Genomic DNA, 24,412 nt, shown 5'->3' on the forward strand with positions numbered 1-24,412 from the left:
AACTTGCCACATTCAGCAACAGCAGGGAAAGGATACGCGTCGCTACAACCTCCGTCATCGACACGTCACATACCAACCAGGAGAGCAAGTTTGGGTGTGGACACCGGTGCGCCGGCCCGGCTTGTCTGAAAAACTGATGTCGCGATACTTTGGACCTTACAAGGTTCTGCGCCGTGTCACAGAAGTGACATACGAAGTCCTTCCAGCGGGTACTGTGCAGACCTCGCGTCGACAACCACGCTCCGAGGTGGTGCACGTTGTCCGCATGAAACCGTATTTCACGCAGTAATGTGCGGTGTACTATGCACTCGTTTAGTTGTGTAGGGCACCGCCTCTGTTTTATATTCGTTTTCTGTACTGACTTGCATCGCCCACCGCTCGCGCCCAGTCTGTGCTTTCGTTTTTTTAGGAGGGGGAGTAATGCCACCTGGTGTCCCAGATGTTTTTAGGTGACACCTGGAAGAAAAGGACGCCGAAGTGGTTTCGCGTGCTGTGCGCGGAACTTTGCCTGCTGGTTGAGCTTCGTCCCGTCGTCTTAGTCACATCTAGCCCTCTTGTCCGTGACAATATATATATGAAGGAAAGAAGCCAACAGTCGGCGAGGCCAAGGAAAGCGTTGGGGATGGTACTTTATGTGTGTTTTTTTTTAATGTTTACTTGGATAATCACAGAAATTAGTAATGTAATCTGTTAAGGGGAAAGATAATTAGACAGAAAGTTGAAGAAAAAAACAACGTGCCGATGGTGGGATCCGAACCCACGACCTCCGAATAACGCGTCCGGTGCTTATATATATATATATATATATATATATATATATATATATATATATATATATATATATATATATATATATAGATATATATATAGAATGCGAGAACATCACTCCTGATGAAGGCCAGCTTCTGGTAGAAATGTCGAGTCCAATAAAACGTCTCTTTAAATGAAGCGTACGCTTCGCTCTCTCTCTCTCTCTCTTTCTCTCTCTCTCTCTCTCTCTCTCTCTCTCTCTATATATATATATATATATATATATATATATATATATATATATATCTTCGGAATATGTTCGGTTGTGAGCACGAGCGCCCGAAATAATATGTTTTAATGAGACAGTGTTAAGGACCCCGTTCTGCCGCAAATTCGCCATTGTCGACGTTGTGAGGTAACGGTCATAGCAGGTCACATGGCCGGAGCCGGCCACTGATTGGCTGATTGGTCGGAGGCTTGTGTGACGTCATGAGATTACGTGACATGGCAGGAGCTGCTAACATACGGCTTCAGCAATCAAACCCACTGAAGCCTTTGATCACAATCCCGCTGGGATGGCGCAACTACTGGGCGCTCAACTAGTGTGCTCAAGAATGCGGGATTGAATCCCGGCCTCGGCGGCCGGAAGAAAAAAGCTAGGCGCCCGTCTGACTGACTGACTGACTGACTGACTGACTGACTAACTAACTAACTAACTAACTAACTAACTAACTAACTAACTAACTAACTAACTAACTAACTAACTAACTAACTAACTAACTAACTAACTAACTAACTAACTAACTAACTAACTAACTAACTAACTAACTAACTAACTAACTAACTAACTAACTAACTAACTAACTAACTAACTAACTAACTAACTAACTAACTAACTAACCAACTAACTAACTAACTAACTAACTAACTAACTGACTAACTAACTGACTAACTAAATAACTAACTAACCAACTAACTAACTAACTAACCTTTGATCACAACAGACTAAGGCAAGCTAATCTCAGGCCACTCAGGTACGTTCACACGGATTTGTTAAAACAGCGCTTTATTGTATCTATGCGACCGCCCTTTCAGTAACGTGGTTGACGACTGTATGTATGATATATGTTCAGGTAAGATTTAAAAAAAAAACAGAAAATAACGGATTAGTGATTAAGCGCTTACTAAAGTAAACGTGCGAGAGAGCGTATCCATAAGAGTTGCCGCAAACAAGGACATTTTTTTTTTTTTTTCAGTGCAATACTGCGCGAGACGAAAGTGTACATAAGTCACGACTTGGAATTCGCTTGCACCGCATATCTGCGATTGCATTTCTCCTTTTATAGTTGCAGTTTCAGGCATCGAATGACAATTGTGACGTCACAGATGCGTTTTGGTCGCGCAAATGATGAAAACAGCTTAGACGTGATTGTCGGTTACGCTTTTGTTTTGTAATTATACCTTCTGGGAATACTTGTGCAGGAATTGTTGGGAATTAAAACCAACAAAGCAGTGAGTGAGCCGCACATGGCAATTATTGTACGCCTGACGAGTCCTCGATGCGCCTGTGACATCACAGTCTTCGTTGAGCGCTTGAAACCGAAATTGGCACTGCATGGAAAACATTTCCAATTATAAATTTATTTACCATTTTCTCACTGAACACAAGTAAATATTCATGATTCTCCGCTACTGTTATTGTACATCCCATTTTTTCTGTCGGCTTTTCTCCTATTATACTGCGTTCAGAACTCCAACCTTACCGCGTGAATAGTAATTTACATAACATAACAATGCATTAAACTATACGTGAAACATTCGATAATTATGAGAACACGCACATATGCGGTATAGTGTTTCTCGCTGTCGACGTATCTGCTGATCTCGGACGGCCACTGACTGCGGCATGGGTTCTGGAACGGAAGACCCAGTCTCCGGAACTCCGACTGCATATACGAACGAAAACGCACAGACATTTAGCAGAGGCAGAAAGGGCACAACTAACCTGTAAGCATTTAATGCGTCAAGTCATTGGTTTACTCATAAAGGGAGACTGAGGACAACACCATTCAGCTATAGTTCCAAGTGAAAAACTGTAGGACGTTTACGAGATGTAACTGGAAAGTTTAAGCGTTGGTGTGCGACAGTAAACAATTTTTGACAAGCATGTCCAGCCTTTTTTTTTTTTTTTTTGTCTTCTCTTGCATGCGAAGATGAATTCAGACTTGGACAGTACGGCAGTGACTCTCGAAATGAATATCTTTCGAAATATCGCTTTGCTATATGCTTTGTTATATGAGCCCTACGCTAGCGCGTGGAGTCGGGGAGCGCCAAATGTCGGGCTACGACAGCGCGACACTTGGTTACTGAGATAGTCGCTACAAATAGCGATCCAACAACTAAATGACACGCAGACGCTAGAGCAGAAGGAGGAGGAGGATAAACGCTACATCCATGAGAAACGCCCAGAACATTGTCCAGGCGCACAATTCGGATTTCCCCTTTCAGTTCAGTTCAGTTCAGTCGTGTCCGACTCTTCCTGACCCTATGGACCATGTCATGCCACGCTTTCCGGTCTCTCACTGTCTTCCTAACATCACATAACTTCATCTGCAGTGCCTCGAGGATGCCATCTAACCATCGCGTTCGCTGCCTACCCCTTCTCCGGCGACCCTCAACCTTTCCCAACATCAAATCTTTCTCCAGCGACTCCTCTCTTCTCATCAGATGACCAAAGTAGCTGAGCTTTAACTTTAGAATTTGACCCTCCAATGAGCAGTCAGGGTTTATGGTCGACAATATCGACTGATTTGATCTTCTGGCAGTCCAAGGAACTCTCAAGAGTCTCCGCCAGCACCACAATTCAAACGCGTCAATTCTTCGGCGGTCAGCCTTCACAGTCCAACTCTGCATCCATACATCACAACTGGAAAGACAATAGCACGAGTTAAACGGATCTTGGTTGGCAGACTAATGTATCTGCTCTTTACTAGGCGGTCAAGGCTAACCATGGCTCTCTTTCCCAGAAGCAGGCGTCTCCTAATTTCATGGCTGCAGTCTCCTTCCTGGGTAATCTTGGAGCCCAAGAAGAAAAAATCTGTCACAGCTTCCACTTCTTGTCCCTTGATGCTCCAGGACTTGATAGGGCAAGACGCCATGATCTTTGTCTTTTTAATGCTCAGTTTAAGCCCAAACTTCTCACTTTCTTCGCGCATCAGAAGACTCTTGACTCAGTTTCACTTCACATTCTGCCATTAAAGTGGTATCATCCGCATATTTAAGGTTGTTGATACGTTTTCCAGCAATCTTCACTCCATCTGAAGACTCGTTCAGACCGGCCTTCCTCATGATGCACTCTGCAAATAGGTTAAATAGGCAGGGCGACAGTATGCAGCCGTGCCTCACTCCTTTCTCAACCGGAAACCAATCAGTAAGACCATGCAGTTCTAATTGTGGCCTCTTGCCCTTCATACAGGATTTCTCCTTACTTTGTCTCTATCTCGCCAGTTTCCTTTCTCCTGCTGCTTCCTGACCAGACGCGAGGCGAGAGAAGAGGTTCTGGCCCGACTAATGTTCGCCATAGCCTCCTCCTGCCGCGGCGGCCAGCTCTCCGGTTCTTCCTGCATGGCAACCGCCTTCCGGTTGCGCCGTTCCTCCGCTTTCGCCATAACCTCCCAAGCTACTAGGCAACAAATCGTGTCCCACCCAATTCTTTCTGCCACTTTTGTTCTTCATCATCTACCCTAACTGAGCAAAGGGGCATTTCTTCATTTACAGTTTGGCAACTATAGCGCTGTGGAGGCCGACAACGAGGTGAAACGGGGGAGCGAGCTTATAAGGAGCTAATGCTCTGAAATTATTGCCTGACTCTTCTTAGCTGTGCTGACTTGTCATAATCATCCTCATTGACCTGACTACACCCACTGCAGCGTAAAGACCTCTCCCATATCCTAATCCCGTCAAGTGCCAGCGGCGTCCGCTTGATTTTCGCAAACGTCCTTCTCTCATCGGCCCCATCTAACTTTCCGACGTCCCCACAACAATTGCCTTCACTTCGAATCCAGTATGTCACCGTAGCTCACATCGGTTACGTTGCCTTCGCATTGCATGCGCCGCTCACGCCCATGTCTTCTTGACTTCGAGTAGCTAGAATGTCAGCAACTCGCCTTTGCTCCCTGACCCACTCTCTACGCTTCCTGCTTCTTAACGTTACACTTCCCATTTTCCGTTCCCTGGCTCTCTGCATGGACATAGATTTAAGTTGAACTCTTTTCGTTAGCCTCCAAATTTCTGTCTCATAGATAAGTAGCGGTAAGACAAAGCTGTTGTATACTTCCCTCTTGAGGGATAACGGTATGCTGGCATTCGTGATTTGAAAGGACCTCAAAAATGCGCTCATTCCTTATCTGACTTTCATTCGTTGCTCCGGATCTACAGCCGCTACTTCCCCTTAAGAAGACGTATTATATTACTTCTTCCAGCGTTCATTATCTATCCAAACTACTGTTACCTCCCCAGGCTGTGAAATATTAGTCCAGTCCTCTGCATAATAATATTTAGGCCTTCCATTCTGTTTTGCCTGTCTAGGTCATTAACCATTCTTTGTAATTAGTCCTCTGAGGTAATTAGCAAGGCAGTATCACCAGTGTATCGCAGATCATCCTTGTTCCTAAATTGTTACAATACCAGGCCTCTGAATACTTCATTTAACAAGTGGAGTACATCTATTATATCGCGTAATCTTATTAGCACAGTTCTAAAACATCGCGTGAAAGATCCCCGGGAATAGATATAAAGCCTCGCTTTATCAAGCTGTACCACCGTGCCCGCATGACATTAGGATAGCTTGCCTGACTATAGATTTAAGAGTTCCGGAGGGTTAGCTTCCGTACTCGTCGTTGGAAGTCATTTGGACTTATGACGTCACACAACCTCTCGATCAACCATTGCCCGGTCATATCACCTTCCAACTGCTACTTTCTGGAGAAGCATGCTCGGCGTTTTTCAATTGAAACTCCGATTCCGGATTTCTTGAAAAACAGAGCTTATACGCTTTCGCATTTAAATCTTCCCTCTAGTCCATCCCAGCTCACGAAGTCCTTATTGGAAACAATGGGTTGCTTTTGCTGCTTGCTCTTTTCTAGCTTATAAAAGCTCTATTGTCAGTGAGATTGATCTTTTTATTATTCGAAAGCGGTATGCGTTTTTGATACTGGCAGACTTCTATTTGGTCTCGGCATCCTTTAACCGAAACCGAGACAGCGTCACTCCCGGTGACACGTAGCCGGAAGCTCCGTATATTCCACGGCACAGTGGCAAATGACTCGTTCCGTAAAAAATACGGCTTCGTGGTTTGGGTTGGCGTAGGTGTATTATATAGTGAGCGAAAAATCATGAACATATGCCTCTGGCAGGCGGCATAGTTGGCAGACGACATGGCCAGACACTGACTGGTAAGCAGGTTGTGAGACGTCAGAGACCACGTGACGTGGCCGAAATGGTAGAAGCTGTGAACTCGGCAGTTCCTTCGAGATGGGAAGGTTAAATGGGAATCGAAACGTCAACGACCCTCGGATCCTGAGTCAGACACGCACCTCTAGCGCTATGGAGTTTGTGAGTAGTTTGTGAGTATTTGCTAATGAGTACATGTGGGATACTAGAGCCACAAATTAAGGGGCTGGGCATAAAACGAGTAGCAAAATGTATGTACGCGATCGAGGAGACCCAAAGGGCAGCCGCGGAAGGGAGTCATCAATGCTCTCCTGTCATACCCTAATGTTTGTTGCAAAATAGGCGCTTCTCCGAAACAACAGTTATACTTTGCAACACAACAATTGATGAAAAACGTGTGGCTGGCTCTCGAGGGCATGACAATAGCTCACCTGCGGACACCGGCCGTCGCCAATAGCTTACGACTTCCACACCGGTTCAACAAACTCTGAAGTGGGGCACAAGCACCTATTGTTAGAACGACATCCAAATCGCGCGCTAGTTAATAACTGCGCCTGCGCTCATGGCCGTGTGAGGATGTGCGTGCGTACACGCTTTTCTGCCAAGCAACCAAGCGCAAGAACATGTAGGATCTGTTTGCTGAGAAAAAAAGGAACAAACAAGTGTTCGAATGCTCACGCGGTAGACGCCGATGTGGGTGGAATAGCCGGCCGTCACGTATGATGTGTCCAGGGCGACGTTGATCTCGCTCCACGGGTTGTGCACCATGACGGCGAAGCCAGCCTCGACGGTCAAGGGCAAATACTCGTCGAGCTCCACGTTCAGTATCAGGTTCAGTTCTGGGAGCATCACGGAAAGAAGAGAAATGAGCAGTTAAGCTGAGTGTCTTATCGCATGAGCCGGCTTGAGCAGGTTGGGATTTGCCGCCGCAGGGTCTGGACGGTAGAAGGCTCTGCATCTAGGCAGGGATTACAGACGATGGCTTTGATCTCTATATTCGCTCTCTTTCCAGCAGCAGCAACTTAGCGCACTGCGCAACGCTGTATAGTACCTGCGGCGCAGCACAGCTGCCCAGGCGGCTAGGGTTACGGACTTGGCCGACGGAAGCCCCGGTGCGACCCAGTGCCGTCCCTCTCGGACTGCAATGCAGGTGACACTTCGCTCTACGGCCGGCACCAAGGGCCGGAGGTAGCGGGCAAGAAAGATTGGTTTGGTTTGGTTTGTGGGGTTTAACGTCCCAAAGCAACTCAGGCTATGAGAGACGCCGTAGTGGAGGACTCCGGAAATTTAGACCACCTGGGGTTCTTTAACGTGCACTGACATCGCACAGCACACGGCGTGTGCTCTAGTAGTTTCATGGTCTGGCAACCGCTAGTATTTATCTGTCGTGTCATCGCGAGTGATCGCAGCGTGTATAGATCAGTTTTAAATTGTTCTCCACGATCAGGTGAAAAAAAAACGAAAAAAAAAAAAAAAAACTCAGTCGCGTAATTTTGCGACATCATTAGATGTTCTAAGTCGTTCAGTGCCAATGATATTTTTAGTTTTCGGTTAAGTCCTCCTGCCTTTTTTTGATCAGCTACATGCATGCAATATACCACTTCCAATGGCCCCTGCTTCTTTCTTTCTTTTTTCTTTCGTCGTGAGTAAAGCGGCCTGGCGTTAAATTTTCCGCTACGTGCAAGTCCTCACGCGTTGTTGCTTTTAGACCGACTAATCCCCTGATGGACATGGATGAAGACGACGTGTAAAACATAGCGCGATAGAAGTTTTCATGAGTATTGATTCCTAATTCATAGCTTATACATTGTGCAGGCTAAGTCAGGAACAAGCATTCATTTCCTGTACCATCGTTAAACTTTAGCCAATCACCCAAAGTGAGTATATGTGACGTGTATCGAGGAAAGAATAATCGCATTTTAACACTCGCGTTGATATGTTACAGCGGTGGCGCAGCTGTCACAGCGGCTTGCGAAGCTGATTTGCTGGCTTCGCCACAGGTTCAAATCCCACTCGTGGACATAGGACTTTATTACGCGGAGTGCGACGTCACACCGTGACGACGGCGGGCTGTCTTCGGTATCTTAGTATCTCACAATTTTGCCCAGGGAAGCTTTCTAAACCTTCACAGATGTTCTCAGGCTGTAAACATTAACAGACAACCAACGCGATACATGCGGCCGCTTGCGCGGTGGCGTTAGTTTCCTTGAGCTGGAGCAGCGGCTTCCACTGACCTTTTATCAAATTATCAGTCCCCCTATGACATACGCCCTATATCCCTGCTCCACTCTCCAGATGCAATCCAACATAAACACTATCTACTTTCTACTGCTACCCACCGCATCCCTCTATCTCCATTTTCCAACTTTCTTTCTAATTTCCTCTAATTTAAAAAGTAGTGTGTGATTTCCTGCCCTCCATTTTGCGTTCTCCCAACTGAGGATTCAAACGCCGCTGCCGGACACCGGAAACTTTTTGAGACATTGCGCATTCTAATGCCAACACATTAAAACTACATTGAACAAAACCGGAGACGGAAACTCATGATGACAGCGGAAGCAAATGTCCGCTAATATTTAGGTTACACGGTTCAGTGCGGAGTGTCTCCAACATTAAAAGACGCGACTTGCGGTTCCGATAAGCAAGAAATCAGATAAACACCAGAGCTCTCGATTCGAGTCGGAGATAATCCAACAAGAAAAAAAGTGAGGACCACAACTGCAGGGTACGACGCAGGTATAAAATATCGAACAGCACATTCCGCAGCCAGTGATACCACGACAGCGCTCAATCTAAGAGCGACTTCCCATTCTCGATACCCCGTGCCGGCAGATTGATGCAATAAAACTGCCTGCGATAAGGATAAAAAGTTAGCTACCACTAGCGTTAAAATGTTTTGTCATGCCGCTAAGAGAGCCGTACCATGTTTACATCCGGCCGTTGCCCTTTCAACGTGGCTACTCCCAGCATTCGGATAGCAGCCGACGCAGATGCAGTCTCCGTAAGCGGGCACCAGCTTTACACCGAGAACACTGAAAGAGAAGAAAATAACGAAAATTACAGCATCCAGCCACTATGCGCGCCACGCTTCATTCAATAAAACTAACGGCAAAACAGGCAACTGGCTAACATCGATTATGTATTCACTCGATTTGCGAGACCCTCCTACGTTAAACCCAGATTTCTTTCTAGACCATAACGAAATATTAAACACAAAATTAAAAAAAAACAAAATGACGGCCTATTTAGCACGCATCATCATAGAGACGTGATCTACCATATTATGTTAAAGACCACTCGACATGGATATGCAATTTCGCTTTAACTGAGCTTTACGGACGTGTCCGCATGATGTAGGAGTGTCTTAATCGGGATCCAAGAATTCCTGTGAGTTTGAGTTTCGTGAGGTTGAGGTTGTTATAAACTACTGGCGGGATTGCCCTTGAGGATCGTGCAGGATACGTTGTTGGGTGAGTTGGTTCATGACGATGGTGCGCAAAAAAAAGACAATCACAGGAAAAGAGGAGACAGGACGGGAACAGCGCAAATACCATCCTGTCTCCTTTTGTCTCGTGGTCGTCTTTTTTTGCGCACATATTTTCCCATCGTCTTGAGGATCCTGCCGGTAATTGCTGCAGCGTAGTGGCACCTTAATGTTAATTAAGGTTGGTAATTCAGGCACATACCTGAGACTTGGCCGATCTACATCGCCGTACATATACAATCGCCCATAATAGTTAATATTCGATTGCTGCCGTCCACATCTGGAGTCTAGATCTGAGAATGACTGACAGATCGACCACGCGAAATCGGTGAACGGGGTCTAGATAGCGCACTATGAAGGACACGAAAGGGGCCGTATTATGCAGCAATCGCATTACAACCGTGCCACAAATGTCACTAAACGATAAATGAGCACCGCTTCTGTTGGTCGATTCCGATCAGTGGATATATTAGTAAAAAAAGAGTGGTGGTTAATTGATAGGTTTGTGAGAGTCTAAGGGGGGTAACCCTTACAGGCAACTCTATCCGCAGTTGCTACTGGTATCACCAATCGCGCCATTGCAAAGGGCAGCGCATATATTTTCTTGTGTTGAGCTATAAAATCCAATTTATTTGCAACATAATTTTTTATGCCCTTGACCGAAGCCGCAAATGAAAATCAGCTTAGCACAAAAAGCGTACTTCGTCTCTCTGCAGTCGCGGTCATTGATGACACAGCGCTGCACCATGTCGTCCATCTGATGGCCCAACTTCAAGTCCGCGTAGCGTGTGTCACGGAAGACGACTCGGATCCAGTCTGTCAGTTTACGCTCCAGTTTCAGGTCCTCTTTGGTGATCTGGTGTGCAGAGCAAAACAAATAGGAAATTAACGAATGTAGTGACTGATGTCGCCCCCCCTCCCCTATACAGGCACCAATATTGCGTAAACCGTATCTTGGCAACTGCACAAGTCGGTTAAATGAAGCAACAAAGAGCGAGACTGAAACCTCATCTGCGCTGAAGTCAGCCGGCCAAAAAAGCATGTCAGGAGGAGATGTACTTCTTAGTTGACGGGGAAGGTCAAGGGATAAAAAAGGAAGGGGGGGAAGGGGGGGGGGCGGGAACAGCTGTGAGTGCTACGTGTATGCCGGATTCATATATTCTATTACACAGATACGTTTTCTGCTACATTTGTGCATCTGTCCTCCCAGGTTTTCACACGCTCGCAGACGTGCACACTGCATTAAAAATATATTTATTGCCTTGTAGGCGAGATAATACAACATATAACACACTAAAATCCAAAACAATACTATATAACCATAAACAATGCAGTTCTAAACAATGCAATATAATACACGTTCGTTTCACAAAACAACAGCTATCTTAGCTGACAGTTACCTCACAGAAATACTCAACTTTCTTCATTTCTTTATTTTTCAAACATGACTGCCGTTTCCTCACTGTTGTCTCTGTCGATCAACACGATCAATGTTGCTGGTTATACATTTTTAGCTGAGGCATTCTTGAAATAAACGGTGGTGCCAGTGATGCGGGAAGGTGATTCCACTCGTCGAATGTAAGGGGTAAAAAGGAATTAAAGTAGGTTTTTGTTCTGCAGAATTGTACTACAAATTTGTGGGCGTGATCCATCCGGGCTGAAACGTACTGTGGGGGTGAAATAATTCTTCACGCAGGTGAGAATGGTGAAAAATTTTATGAAAAAGACGAAGACGAAGTGTTTTGCGACGAGACGCGAGGGATGACAGACCGAGGCTGGCTTTCATGCTGGATACGCTTGCTGTTTTGTTATAATTAGAGAGGATAAACCGTACAGAAATATTTTCCTTGAGTGCGTTAAGTTTTGCTGGCAAGGATCACATATTGATGCTGCATACTCTAGTTTAGGTAATACGAGTGTCTTGTAAAGTAGAAGTTTAAGAGAAGAAGGTGCTTTGCGAAAGTTACGACGAAAATATCCAAGTGTTTTTTTGGCGTTGTTAATAACATGGGTAACATGAACAGTCCAGGTAAGGTTGCTAGTAATGTGAACACAGAGGTATTTATATGATAATACTGAGTCTAGAAGCATGCCGTTAAGGTGATAGGAGGGCAAATTAGTAGTCACTCTACACACACGCATGAATTTGTACATGTTAACATTGAGGTCCATTAGTCAAGATTTACACCAGGTTGAGATGAAATCGCGGTCAGATTGAAGAGTTAGTACATCGCTTCCGCATTTTATTTCCCTAAATATTACGCAATAACACAGGTAACAGAACTATACAAAGCATAACAACATCAGCATGTCACAAAGGCATCTTGAAATTATTTTTAAATGTGGGCAAGGGCATTCATGTTTTCAGTGGTAAAGGCAATGAGGTCCAGAATGAAATGGCTGAAAAAGATGACATCAGTTTTTAATAATTCGTACGGACGTTTGGGGGTAGTTGCTTGTTGCAAATCTCGCAGAGTTATAGAATGTGGGGTGTCATTCAATAGCTTAAAGAACATAATTCCAAGGTTATAGTGATAAAATATTATGTCCATATATTAAGGAAGGTGTGTTAGTAGAAAAACAGCTGCGGATGATATTGGGAATGGCCTGATTTTGTTAATGTTGTGCAAACGATAAATGACAGTGGAAAGTAATTCCCCAAGCAACAGTCTCGTAAGTGATGTGACTGTGTACGAAAGCACAATACAGAGATAAGAGAAGATAACATGGAAAATATGGACGTGCTTTAATCAAAGCCTAACATAGACCTTTTTTCAGATGAGTGATGTGGGTGGAAACCTTAGGTGCAGAATCAAGAATATCGCCGAAAATCTTGTGTTGTCGGAAGCTGGAATAATATAAAAGCAAAGGGTTAACTCAGGAGTGCACGAAATATTTTCTGGCTACTTTTGAAGACTAAAATTTAGTTTTAGCGAGAGTAATAACTTACTGATTATTATGACACCACTTCGTTATGTTACTCAAGATGGTATTCAATTCAGCAGTAAAACCTCCAATGAACCTATTAGATGACGATACTTCGTAAGCATATTAAATATAGTGAGTTGGACTAATAGCCTGGAAAATGTTTAATATACAGTATGAACAGCAAAGGTCCTAAACTAGATCCCCGGGGAAAACCTTGGTTTATAGCTTTAGCGGGAGAGACGCACTTCTATCAATATAAATTATTTGTTCACGATATTTCAAATAGGTTTTCAGCTGGCGAGATATGAGACCTGCTATGCCCTAAAATTTAAGTTGTAGTTCTTTTTTTTTTTTTTTTTACAAAATGAAGTGGTTAACTCCATCAAAAGTTTTTTGTGAAATATAAAAAAATAAAACAGATTCACAAAATCACCCTTATCAATACCGTGCTTAATAAACTCTGTTAAAGAGATGAGAGCCAAGTTAAGTCGAGCTCCCGGACCGAAAACCAATCAGACCGGTAGTAATTATAGTAACTTTAGTTAGATAATTATCTAAGCGACTGACTATCGATTTCTCGATTATTTTATTGAGAGATGATATAATAGATATGGGACGACAGCTAAGACATTAAATTTCTCTCACCTTTATTGGATATTGGAATGGCTTCTGCTGTCTTAAGGCAAGCAGGAAAAACACCATTCTTAAGAAGAGGTCAATAATCTGACAACGCAGTTTGGTGTGGCAGATACTGCGCCTTTCCTTTCCTGTGAACCAATTATTATTATTATTATTATTATTATTGTGCTGCAGCACGAAGACCACATGGTTGTTCCTGCGCACATTAAATAAATATTGATTATTATTATTATTATTATTATTATTATTATTATTATTATTATTATTATTATTATTATTATTATTATTATTATTATTATTATTATTATTATTATTATTATTATTATTATTATTATTATTATTATTATTATTATTATTATTATTATTACAAGCAGTTTAGACACCAGATGAGCAACAAGTTTCAGATGCCGTGAGGATATCTGATCTAGTCCAGGACTAGTGTTCTTGAGGCTAGTGATAATCAATTCGATTTCACGAGCAGAAACAAAAAAAAAATAAAAACAACTTCCGAGATCACTGCAGAATCTGCACTGTATAAGTGCGTGAGCATGAGCGTTACTGTGTTATCAGCAAGATGTGTCAGATCCAAGAAAGCGTTTGGAGGCGCTTACAAACAAGGACTTTTCCGAACCCAGCTACTTTAAGTCAGTGGTACCCGGAGCAATTCTCAGATAGGTGCAAACTATGTCAGGATAAGGCGGATCTGGTACATATGATATGGACGTGTCCAGAAATAAAAAATATAAATGAACAGACAAAAACTGAAGAATTTTGGGAGACTCTACTGTTGAGCTCACACCCTGAGACTCAGCTAGGTGTAATCCGACTGGCCGAACACGCCGCCCGGGTCCAAGGGCTCCAGGCCGTCGTGTAGGCGGGTAGGTTGACGCCTACCCTGTATCTGTTGGAAATTAAAGTTTTTACCACCACCACCCCGAGTGACAGATACTGCGCCTTTCCTTTAATGTAAACCAATTATACAATGCCGGTAAACTTTGATGTGTTCAAAATATCGACAAGGGGCGTTCCCCTGAGACACGTGATCGGAAGCTGAGAACTGAGATCAGAAGTTTGTTTACAGCCATCTTGGTTCCCAATTACACACTTAATTGGCTTTCTTAATTATTTAATTAACCCACATAAACCATTTTGTCTCTTTCACACCTTTCCTTGACGCTCTATAAAATGGTACCATTCTTTTTCCGATGTACCAAGTAGTTGCTGTTTTACAGCTCCGATAAGGTCACGCCCATGTGAAAGCCGCCTACATAGCCCTACAATGCTTGCTCATCAAAAAAAAAAAAATAGTACTGGCTTAGCTCGGCTAAGCCATGATAGCGTAGCGAGAGGTACGTTTTCCTGGCTGAGCTTGTTGTAGCCACTGTATTTTGAGCAACGAGAGACATTGGATTTACACATCTTTTATTCGTTTTGCTTGAAAGAGACGGACACTGCCCGATGATCTGTCAAGTATCATGCAGCGGTCTCAATTTTGTCTATACAGTATTTCGATTTGGCAAAGCACACGGACGCCTGTTGGTTTCGCCTCCATCGAAACGAGGAGGCATCCGTGTACTGTGCGATGTCAGCGCACGTTAAAGATCCCCAGGTGGTCGAAATTGCTCCGAAGCCCTCCGCTACGGCTACTCTTTCTCTCTTCCCACTTTCCCTCCCACCTTCCTCCCTTCCTACCATTCTTTTTCCAATATACCATCTAGTTCCACTTTTACAGCGCCGACAAACTCATGCCCACGCGAGAAGGAGGAGGAAAAAACTTTATTAGCGAGTGAATTCGGGCTTTATCCGGACTTCGAACCCAATCCTGCCTATAATTTCAAAGAAATAATTCAATTCTGTCAATCCAGCCATGCAATCTATCCTAAGCCCTGCAAGGGCCTCACAAAGGCGGATGAGTGCATTCTTCTTCGCATTTGCACCAAAACTTAATTGTGTTGGGCAGTACTAAAATACTTTGACCCCGCTTGCACGGGGAAATGCCCGCACTGTGAGGAAAGGTCCTCGGACATTTTCCACGTGGTGTGGGCATGTCAAAAAGCCCATAGTCTATATTCCGGGCTGTAATCACCGGCGTAGAATTTTAACAGGTAAGGAGTCATAAAGGATCGCGTCACGCTTCCATGGGGTCTCCTTCCTTATCTAAGGCTTTTTCTGCAGGGGGCAATATCCTCCTTTCAAGCCTAAAATGATTAGTAATGTCATAAAATGATGCTAGGCCGTCCTTCGAGAAACTCTCAGTGACTACCGCGTCCCGCTCGGCTGACGAACCCGCGAGCTAGATGTGTGCCGCTCGTTACCAGCGCTCCCCGAGTGAGCCGAGACCGATATCAATTAAATAATTCTAAGTGCTTGGTTTGACCCAATATGCTCATTGCTGCCTGAGAAATTCTGCCCCTCGCACAATTGCGTATGGCGAATTCGGAGTCACTGAGTATAGTAGAAGCTTCGATGTTAATGATGGCAAGGGCGACTCTCGTCTCTTTTGGCGTTTCCGAGTATCTCGTTTTGGTAGTGCCTGAGACAATCGTCGGCCTTGAGTGTCCACCGCCGCTAGTACGAACACTTGTTTCTGTTGATATTTTGCGCATCTACGTCACATATACAGCAAGTTCATCTTGGCCGTATACGCTGTGTAGAGCCTTTCCCTAGCTCCTTTTCCCCTCGTGGTGAACAGGATGCATACAATCAATCAATCAGTTAGGTAGTGGGTTGACTCTTATTGACCTAACGACACGTTTAGGTACCTGTGTCTTAGTATATTGTGGTGGCAAATCGATGCTTATAGTCCTAAACGATCAAATATGGTCCTTCCTGTTTTCGTGCGGGAAAGCCGGCCACGTTGCATTGTTAAGTGCGCCTCCTTAAGCTCACCTAAGGCGTTGTGTACTCTCAAGCCCAAGAGTCTTTCGGTGAAGGTATGCAGTTCGGTAGCTCTAATGCGCAAGCTCGACCCTCATCCTAATCTTTCCGTCCAGGAGGCTTATATCCTTCGGCAAATACAGCTGAATACACCCATAACCCCTGCACGGCTATATCTCTACAAATTTCGTCGTGATCTATTATGCCCCAACTGCCCTTCTCCTTATGCCAACCTTTCACACTGCCTATTTTCATTTCCGGTTGCATTGCATTGGGATTCTTTCCCACCACTTCCCATACTATCTGGACCTTGGTGGACGACCACCTGGGGACCTTTAACGTGCGCTGACATCGCACAGCACACGAAACAAAGAGGCGTTCGTGTGCTGTCGATGTCAGCGCACGTTAAAGATCCCCAGGTGGTCGAAATTACTCCGTAGCCCTCCACTACGGCTCCTCTTTCTCTATTTCGACTTTCGCTCCCACCTTCCTCCCTTCCATTACGGCGCGGTTGAGGTGTCCACAGAAAACAACTGAGACCGTTACCGCGCCTTTTCCTTCCTTTAAATGAATCAGTTGGTGCCGATGGTGAAGAACAGCGCCTGCTCGTCCAGCAGGTCATCGATGTATTAGGCGCCTAAGTGTTGCGCCTCAATAAAGCCTTTTACTACTACTACTATCCTGTATGTTTGTCGAATTATAGCCTCTACTTTGGCTTTTTCAGTACTGTCGAATTTTAGGTTGTTGTTGTTGTTGCGGCTGTAAGAAGAAGGAAAAGAAAATGCACGGGCCTGCTACTGGCTCTGTAGCTGAGCCACCTCCGCTGATTGATTTATAGGAAGGGAAAGGCGCGGTAACTGTCTCACTTGTTTTTGTAAACACCTCAACCGCGCCGTAAGGGAAGTGAATGATTTATTTATAGGAAGGGAAAGGCGCGGTAACTGTCTCACTTGTTTTTTGTGGACACCGCAACCGCGCCGTAAGGGAAGGGAGGAAGGTGGGAGTGAAAGTAGAAAGAGAGAAAGAGGAAGGTGGGAGTGAAAGTGGAAAGAGAGAAAGAGGAGCCGTAGTGGAGGGCTACAGAGAAATTTCGACCACCTGGGGATCTTTAACGTGCGCTGACATCGCACAGCACACGACGCCTCTTCGTTTCGCCTCCATCGAAACGCAGCCACCGAGGTCGGGTTCGAACCCGGGTACTCCGGCACAGTAGTCGGGCGTCTTACCGCTGCACCACCGCGGCGGGGCGTGCAGACAGAAGCGCAAGCGGCGTTGACCTACCATCCCAGCCCCGTAGGGCCAAGAACAGCCACCCCTCACCACCTCAAGCCTGCTTAATACAAAGGCTTACAATGCTCACGCATTAATAAAGTTGATCATGCTCCTCCACTACATAATGCACACGTTTGGTGGCCAACTTCTCCCCAACGGGGTGGTGCAGTGGTAAGACGCCCGACTACTCTGCCGGAGTAGCCGGGTTCGAACCCGACCGCGACGGCTGCGTTTTAATCGAGACGAAACGAAGAGGCGTCCGTGGGCTGTGCGATGTCATCGTTGTTGTTGTTGTGGCTGTAGAAAGAAGGAAAAGAAAATACAAGGGCCTGCTACTGGCTCTGTAGCTCAGCCACCTCCACTGCCTCATGCAGACAGGAGAAAATAGATAAAGAAAAAGAAGAGGGAGAGCAACATGCGCGCCGCAGCGACAGCCGTCGTCCACCACCGAAGCAGTGGCGGGTGCAATGACGGTCTACAACAGATAAAAATCGGTGGCAGGCTAGTGTTGCTGTGGCTGTACGAAGAAGGAAAAGAAAAAGCATGGGCTTGCTACTGGCTCTGCAGCTGAGCCACCTCTGCTGCCTCGTGTGGACAAGAGAGAAAGAGAAGAAAGAAAGAAGAAGAGGGAGAGAAAGACGCGCGCCGCAACAACAGCCGTCGTCCACCACAGAAGCAGTGGCGGGTGCAATGACGGCCTACAACAGATAATTTGGTGGCTGGCTAGCCCCCGCCGCAAGCGACGTTGACCTACCATCCCAGCCCCGTAGGGCCAGGAACTGCCACCCTTCACTACCTCTCTATCGGGTAGGATTCCGGCAGGCTAGCCGTGCTTCCCCTGATGGGGCTGGGGCAGGTAGGTCACCGCCGCTTGCGGCGGGGGCTGGCCTGTCCCTGAATTTTTGTTTGTTGTAGGCCGTCATTGCACCCGCCACCGCATCGGTGGTGGTGGACGACGGCCGTTGTTGAGGCGCGCGTCCTTCTCTCCCTCTTCTTTTTTCTTGTCTATTTTCTCTTCTGTCTGCACGAGACAGCGGAGGTGGCTCAGCTACAGAGCCAGTAGCAGGCCCGTGCATTTTCTTTTCTTTCTTCCTACAGCCACAACAACAGCAACAACAACAACCCGCCGCAAGCGGCGGTGACCTACCTGTCTCAGCCCCATCGGGGCTATGATCAGCCACCCTTCACCACCTCCCTCCAGATGACAGCGCGCGTTAAAGATCCCCAGGTGGTCGAAATTACTCCGTAGCCCTCCACTACGGCTCCTATTTCGCTCTTTCCACTTTCACTCCCACCTGCTTCACTTCCCTAACGCGTGGTTCAGGTGTACACAGAAACAAGTGTTACAGGTACTACGTCTTTCATTTCCTGTTAACCACCTTCTCGCCATTCCAGAGACAGTTTCAAGGTGGTGTGTCAAGTGCTGTAGTTTTCTTTTTTTTACGCCTGTTCCTCTTCTAGTTCGACTTGGTGTCTGCATCTATATAGGATGGCAGTAGCGCTCAAACTACAAAGCGAAGGGAAAGATTGTTTGCTGGACTTTGGTAAAGTATGCGCGCAAGACGCACACTCACCTGGTGCTATTACGCGTGTTTAAAAGAACGGAATAAGGACACTGTTATGCACGTTTCGGCTCTGTGTTGTTTGTTAGATATTCGTGCTATGGCAGACGCAAACATAGATGGACGCCATGTCATAACAGTGGGCAATTTTAACTGTCATGGACTCGCACGTAGGTTTTCAGGGCCCTGGTCGAGGGCGACCGACTTGTAACGCATGTGAACTGCAACGCCTGGTTCAGCACTTTGCACTTCTTGATGCGCACGAGCTCATGCATGGGTAGCGTTTCTGCTGGACATTGCGCCGTGGGTCATCGGCGAGCAGGCTAGACCGCGCGTATGTGCCGCAGTCCCTTTCTACATATGTGTCGGCTATGATGTATTGGCATTGCCTCAAACACCGATTCATATTTCTGACCGCTCGGAAATTTTCCACATAGTGTGGGCATGTCAAAAAATCCCAATCTAGGCTTGCAATGCTCACGCATTAATAAAGTTGATCCTGATCCTCCTCTACGTATTGCACAGGTTTGATGGCCACCTTCTCCCGATCGGGGTGGTACAGTGGTAAGACGCCCGACTACTGTGCCGGAGTATCCGGATTCTAACCCGACCGCGGCGGCTGCGTTTTAATGGAGGCGAAATGAAGATGCGTCCGTGTGCTGTGCGATGTGAGCGTTGTTGTTGTGGCTGTAGGAAGAAGGAAAATAAAAAAGTTGGCTGAAGGCTTAGCTTTGTTAAGCCTGGAAGGTTGCGAAAGCAATACCCTTGGCTGGTAGAGGGAATGTATTGTCTTCCAGACACATAGGTACTTGTATTACACACACACGCATTGTAGTACATACATGGGAGGACAACGAAAGGTGCGATACTATCAACATCACAGAACACAAGCTCAAAAGGAATAACAAGAAGAAACTTAATGACAGATGATTAAATCTTATATGGCAATACACTCCTCATGATTCGAGGTATATAACAAAAGGGGGGGGGGGGGGTTAGTATGCAAAGCTACAAGCCTGCTGTCCCCAACGACGAAGAAACGGGTGTGCCAGCGCTCCAGAAACCGCGCCTCTCCATCTCTGTCCAGTTGATCAGAGAGATACTTCCACAATAGAAGGCGCAGTCGCTGCAGCGCTGGGTACATGGCCCTGGCTGGTTGTCTACGGACTTCAGCAAGGCAACGCCTCTTCCAGAGCACAAAATATACACAGGCGACTACTAGCCGCGCAAAACATCCGCGTGGTGGCCTGGCGCCAGGGCCGCCGTACACAGAGAACATCCTTCTCACCAAGCGCCACATTACCAGCGCGACTGGGAATTCAAAGAACGCGTGCCTCATGGTTTCCGTGCGGCCGCAGTTTGGTCATTGGTCATTCGGCACATGCCACATGACGAGGCGTTCTCGCGTGGGTAACACGCCCCATCGCCGGCGCCACTCGAAATCGCGGACCTCGGGAGGCACACGGCTCACTAAAACCCCTCAATAAACTAAAAGTAGCGCCAACATGTGAAGTTTGCCGCCCGCCCCCTCTCCTGCGCTCTCCTTCGTCGTTCGACCCTCTCATTGGCCGAGCGCTGTCACGTGCGCGCGCGCGCTTTTTTTTTTTTGCTGGGCGTGCAGCTTCCTCCTTTCCAGCGGGGCGGGCGGCGCGCGCGCGGCACATATCGTCGTGTGTTTTGCTGCCACGCGGACTGCTACTAAATCGTTCCCGCTGGCTATTTAATTTTTTTTTTTCAAGCATGTTGCGCTCTTTGGCCGGCGGCTGATAGAAGCACGGTGGTGAAGGCGAGTTCAACCAACGCAGACATCGCGTACAAATTGTCACGCACTTACAGTTGAAAACGGAACCGTTTCAGCGCAAAATATATAAAAAAAAAGCTGCTACCACGCTTCTCAAGTTTCACGGTAGCTTACAATTCAGTCCAACCTGCAAAGAAACCACACAGACTGCAGCTTCCGCCGCCTATAGTTAATTTGATCTGCAGCTGAAGTTGAAAATACATGGAAGACAGCTGCTGCCACACTTCTCAAGTTTACCGGCAGCTCGCAATCCAGTAAACACTGCAAAGAAACCATACACAGACTATTCCAAAATTGTTCCTCTCCGCCGCCTAGTTACAAATTTTATAAAGCATGCCGCTGAGTGGCCAAAGTTGGCGAACTACTGACACACGGAGATGACGGCGAGTTGAGCCAACGCCGAAATCGCGTATATGTGGTGTATGACACTCACAGCTGAAACTATTCTGGCGGGAAATCCCTGTCAACATTCGGTAATTATGTTTCAGCAGTGAGTAATATTTTAACCTGAACACACTGCGACAAAATGCAAGGCTCCGGTGAGACCCGGCGCACGGCCGCCTCGATCGGCGCGCGCGCGGCGCTGATCGAGACGGCTGTCAAGGGTGCCTGCTCCGGAGAGCGCGCGCTAGTCGCGCACCCCGTAGGTGGAGCCACGGTCGAAATGAGAGAGGAGGAGCGGCGCCGCCGGAGGAGGAGAGAGGAGATGGCGCTACTTTTAGTTTATTGAGGGGTTTTACGGCTCACCGCCCACCGACGCCACCTGTTGACGGCCGTGTGGAGCTGGTCGTCGCGGTTTAGACTCGAGGCGGCAACCACCTCAAAAATATTGATGTCAGGCAGGTCGCTGTCGACCGCTGTCTTAAAGCCTGCTACCGTTTGGTAGAACCTGTGAGGCCTTTCAGCCTGTAGGCCCAGGTGCCGGTCTGCAGTAAAGGCCCGGCGAGCTGTGCTCAGCTAGTATTGTAACAGGGAGCGCCCCGGGCACAGCGGATCACTGAGCAGCGTGGCGACCAGTTTCGACGCGGGCCCACCGTGTTGACGCATGGCAGCCCGATGCCTCCCCATTCTTGCGGTAGGTGAAGGAAACGGCGCGCGACAAGAGATGTCCCACCATCCCAGACACCCCATCCAGGGAGGCGAAGCGACCTGCCGTTCGACGCGAAATCACTTCAACGCGCGAAACGTAGAGCGCGTAGGCGTACGCCTTAGTATTTACGATCCCGACTTTTGTATGTACGGAAAGTGCAAAGTGGGCTGCCTCCGACATCGCACTTGTGGCTCGCACTACCACATCCTGCCACGTCCACAGAGATACGCCGCTCGCATCGAAAAATACGCCCAGCACACGGACCGCGTCGACAAATGGAACACAAAACGGGAGAGGGTCCGCGAAAGAGCGAAATCGCAGCGCGCGGCTTTTACTGGCGTTCAACTGCGCTCCAGACAAATTGGAATATGTGTCAGCAAGAAAGGCGCCAAAGCTGCGGCCATCGCGTAAGAAAAGGGACAGATCGTCAGCGTAAGCTGATACCACGACCGTTTCCTTTCCCGTCATCGGAAAGTCCCGAATAACGACACTGTTTTGCACGACTTGGCTCTGTGTGTGGTTTGTGAGATATGCGTTCGGCGACAATTTGTGATAAATTTGTTCCTTAGTTTGTATCTTATGTGCACTTTCCTTTGCTGTTAATCATGTGAATTTCCTGTTTTGGTCTTTAACGCCACTCATGTGAATGTCTAAAGTGAACGTATAATACAACGTTTTCTAAACACGGCAGACGCAAGCCCTTGGATGTTTGCTTCATGGATGGACGCCACGTCATAAAAGTGGGCGATTTTAACAGTGTCCTAGACTGGCACGCAGATTTTCAGGGCCCTGGTCGAGGGCGACCGAGTTGTAACGGGTGTCAACTGCAACGCCTGGTTCAGCACTTTGCACTTCTTGATGCGCATGAGCTCATGCATGGGTCGCGTTTCTGTTGGACATTGCGTCGTGGGTCATCGGCGAGCAGGCTAGACCGCGCGTATGTGCCGTAGTCCTTTTCTACATATGTGTCGGCTATGATGTTTTGGCATTGCCTCAGACACCGATTCATTTTTCTGACCGCCGGTCAGTTATGCTCACCCTTTCCATTCCTAGCGCTGGCTCATTTCGTCCGTGGTGTTTTGATGTGGGCGTACTGCACGATTCGCGTTCGCGTGTGAGCTTCTCGCGAGCTTTGCGCACCTCGCTTATTGACAGCGGTGAAAATGAGTGCGATGCACTCAATTAAATTTGGCGCATGCGCAGTTGGGTAGAGGATCTCGCACCACGCCGTCGCGTGTGTTGGAAACTGGATACGGCTGCGAAGCTCCGCGTTGCGCACGGGGTTGGGGGGGGGGGGGGGGGGATTAATTTATAGGAAGGGAAAGGCGCGGTAACTGTCTCACTTGTTTTTTGCGGACACCTCAACCGCGCCGTAAGGAAAGGAAGGAAGGTGGGAGTGAAAGTGGAAAGAGAGAAAGAGGAGCCGTAGTGGAGGGCTACAGAGAAATTTCGACCACCTGGGGATCTTTAACGTGCGCTGACATCGCACAGCACACGACGCCTCTTCATTCCGCCTCCATCGAAACGCAGCCGCCGAGGTCGGGTTCGAACCCGGGTACTCCGGCACAGTAGTCGGGCGTCTTACCACTGCACCACCCCGGCGGGGCTGCTCCGTTGCACATGTGTTCCTATACATACAGAGAGGAGGAGAAGGAGGAGGGTAGCGGCATTCAAGCAGATGAACACGCTGTATACCAAAGCGAAAGTGGCGGCACGTTTGACTCGACCCACCTCTCTTCGCATCTGTGCGGCAGCCTCCCGGCGAGCTAAGCCAACGCCTCCTATAACTTCCAAGTTATAGGAGGCGTTGGCTAAGCCCACTGAATGATAGTATTCGGCCTGTCGTCTTCGCAACCTGTGCGACGCAGACACTTCACGAAGCGACTCGCCTTGATTATCCATGACGACTGCTGCCGTTAAACTCTTCGCCGATCCGTTGGCATCGGCGAAGAGGCAGCGGAGGCTATCTGTACAGAATGAGCTCCACGGCTCCAGCATTGTTGTTGAAAACCTTTATTTCCATCGAGAAGAAGCTCCGTTTCGGACTCCCCGGCACGCAGGCCTGATGGAGCCTTACTCAGGAGCCTCGCGAACTAAGGTCTGGTGAATATACATTGTTGCTTCACGGCCTCAGCCGCCAGGCGGATGGCTTGCTGCTGCTGAGCGGGGTCCTCGCTTCGCAGCAGGGTCTCCCAGGCGTCTCTATCTATATTTTCTTTAGCTCCTGGGCTGTTGTTACATTCCCAAATAATATGATCTAGAGTGCCCCATCTCCCACATGTTATGCAATGTAGATCCTTTTCATCTTTTGAAATTGTTGCATATACCCAAAAGGGACTATGATTGCCCCCTTGTAGCCTCCTCCATGCAATTGCCTCCTCGTTTCCGAGGGAACGGTCTGGCGGCGGATAGACCCTTCTGCTTAGTTTATAGTGCTCTGTAACCTCTTTATACGAGATTAGGCTATCTTTTATATCCATGCAAGAGGGCTGCTCGGCAGCCGCCCGGTGATAGAGAGCTCGGGCAAACTCGTGAGCAGCCTCATTCCCTGCGATGGA

General features: G+C 47.2%; 1 protein-coding gene across 1 annotated transcript in view; it reads right to left on the reverse strand.

Annotated features, from left to right (window-relative positions):
* The window catches only part of LOC146191479 (acid-sensing ion channel 1A-like), a 54,611-nt gene that overhangs the window by 10,643 nt on the left and 19,556 nt on the right, over nucleotides 1–24,412 (reverse strand). The window contains exons 2-5 of the mRNA XM_084599957.1: nucleotides 10,387–10,541; nucleotides 9,124–9,233; nucleotides 6,880–7,040; nucleotides 2,592–2,696 (exon numbers count right to left, since the gene is read on the reverse strand). Of these exons, the coding sequence (XP_084456083.1) occupies nucleotides 2,592–2,696; nucleotides 6,880–7,040; nucleotides 9,124–9,233; nucleotides 10,387–10,541 (531 nt within the window). The remainder of the gene's footprint in view (nucleotides 1–2,591; nucleotides 2,697–6,879; nucleotides 7,041–9,123; nucleotides 9,234–10,386; nucleotides 10,542–24,412) is intronic.

Source organism: Amblyomma maculatum, chromosome 4, assembly GCF_055883805.1.
Source record: "Amblyomma maculatum isolate TAMU_Amacu chromosome 4, ASM5588380v1, whole genome shotgun sequence".
Classification (NCBI taxonomy): Eukaryota; Metazoa; Arthropoda; class Arachnida; order Ixodida; family Ixodidae; genus Amblyomma; species Amblyomma maculatum.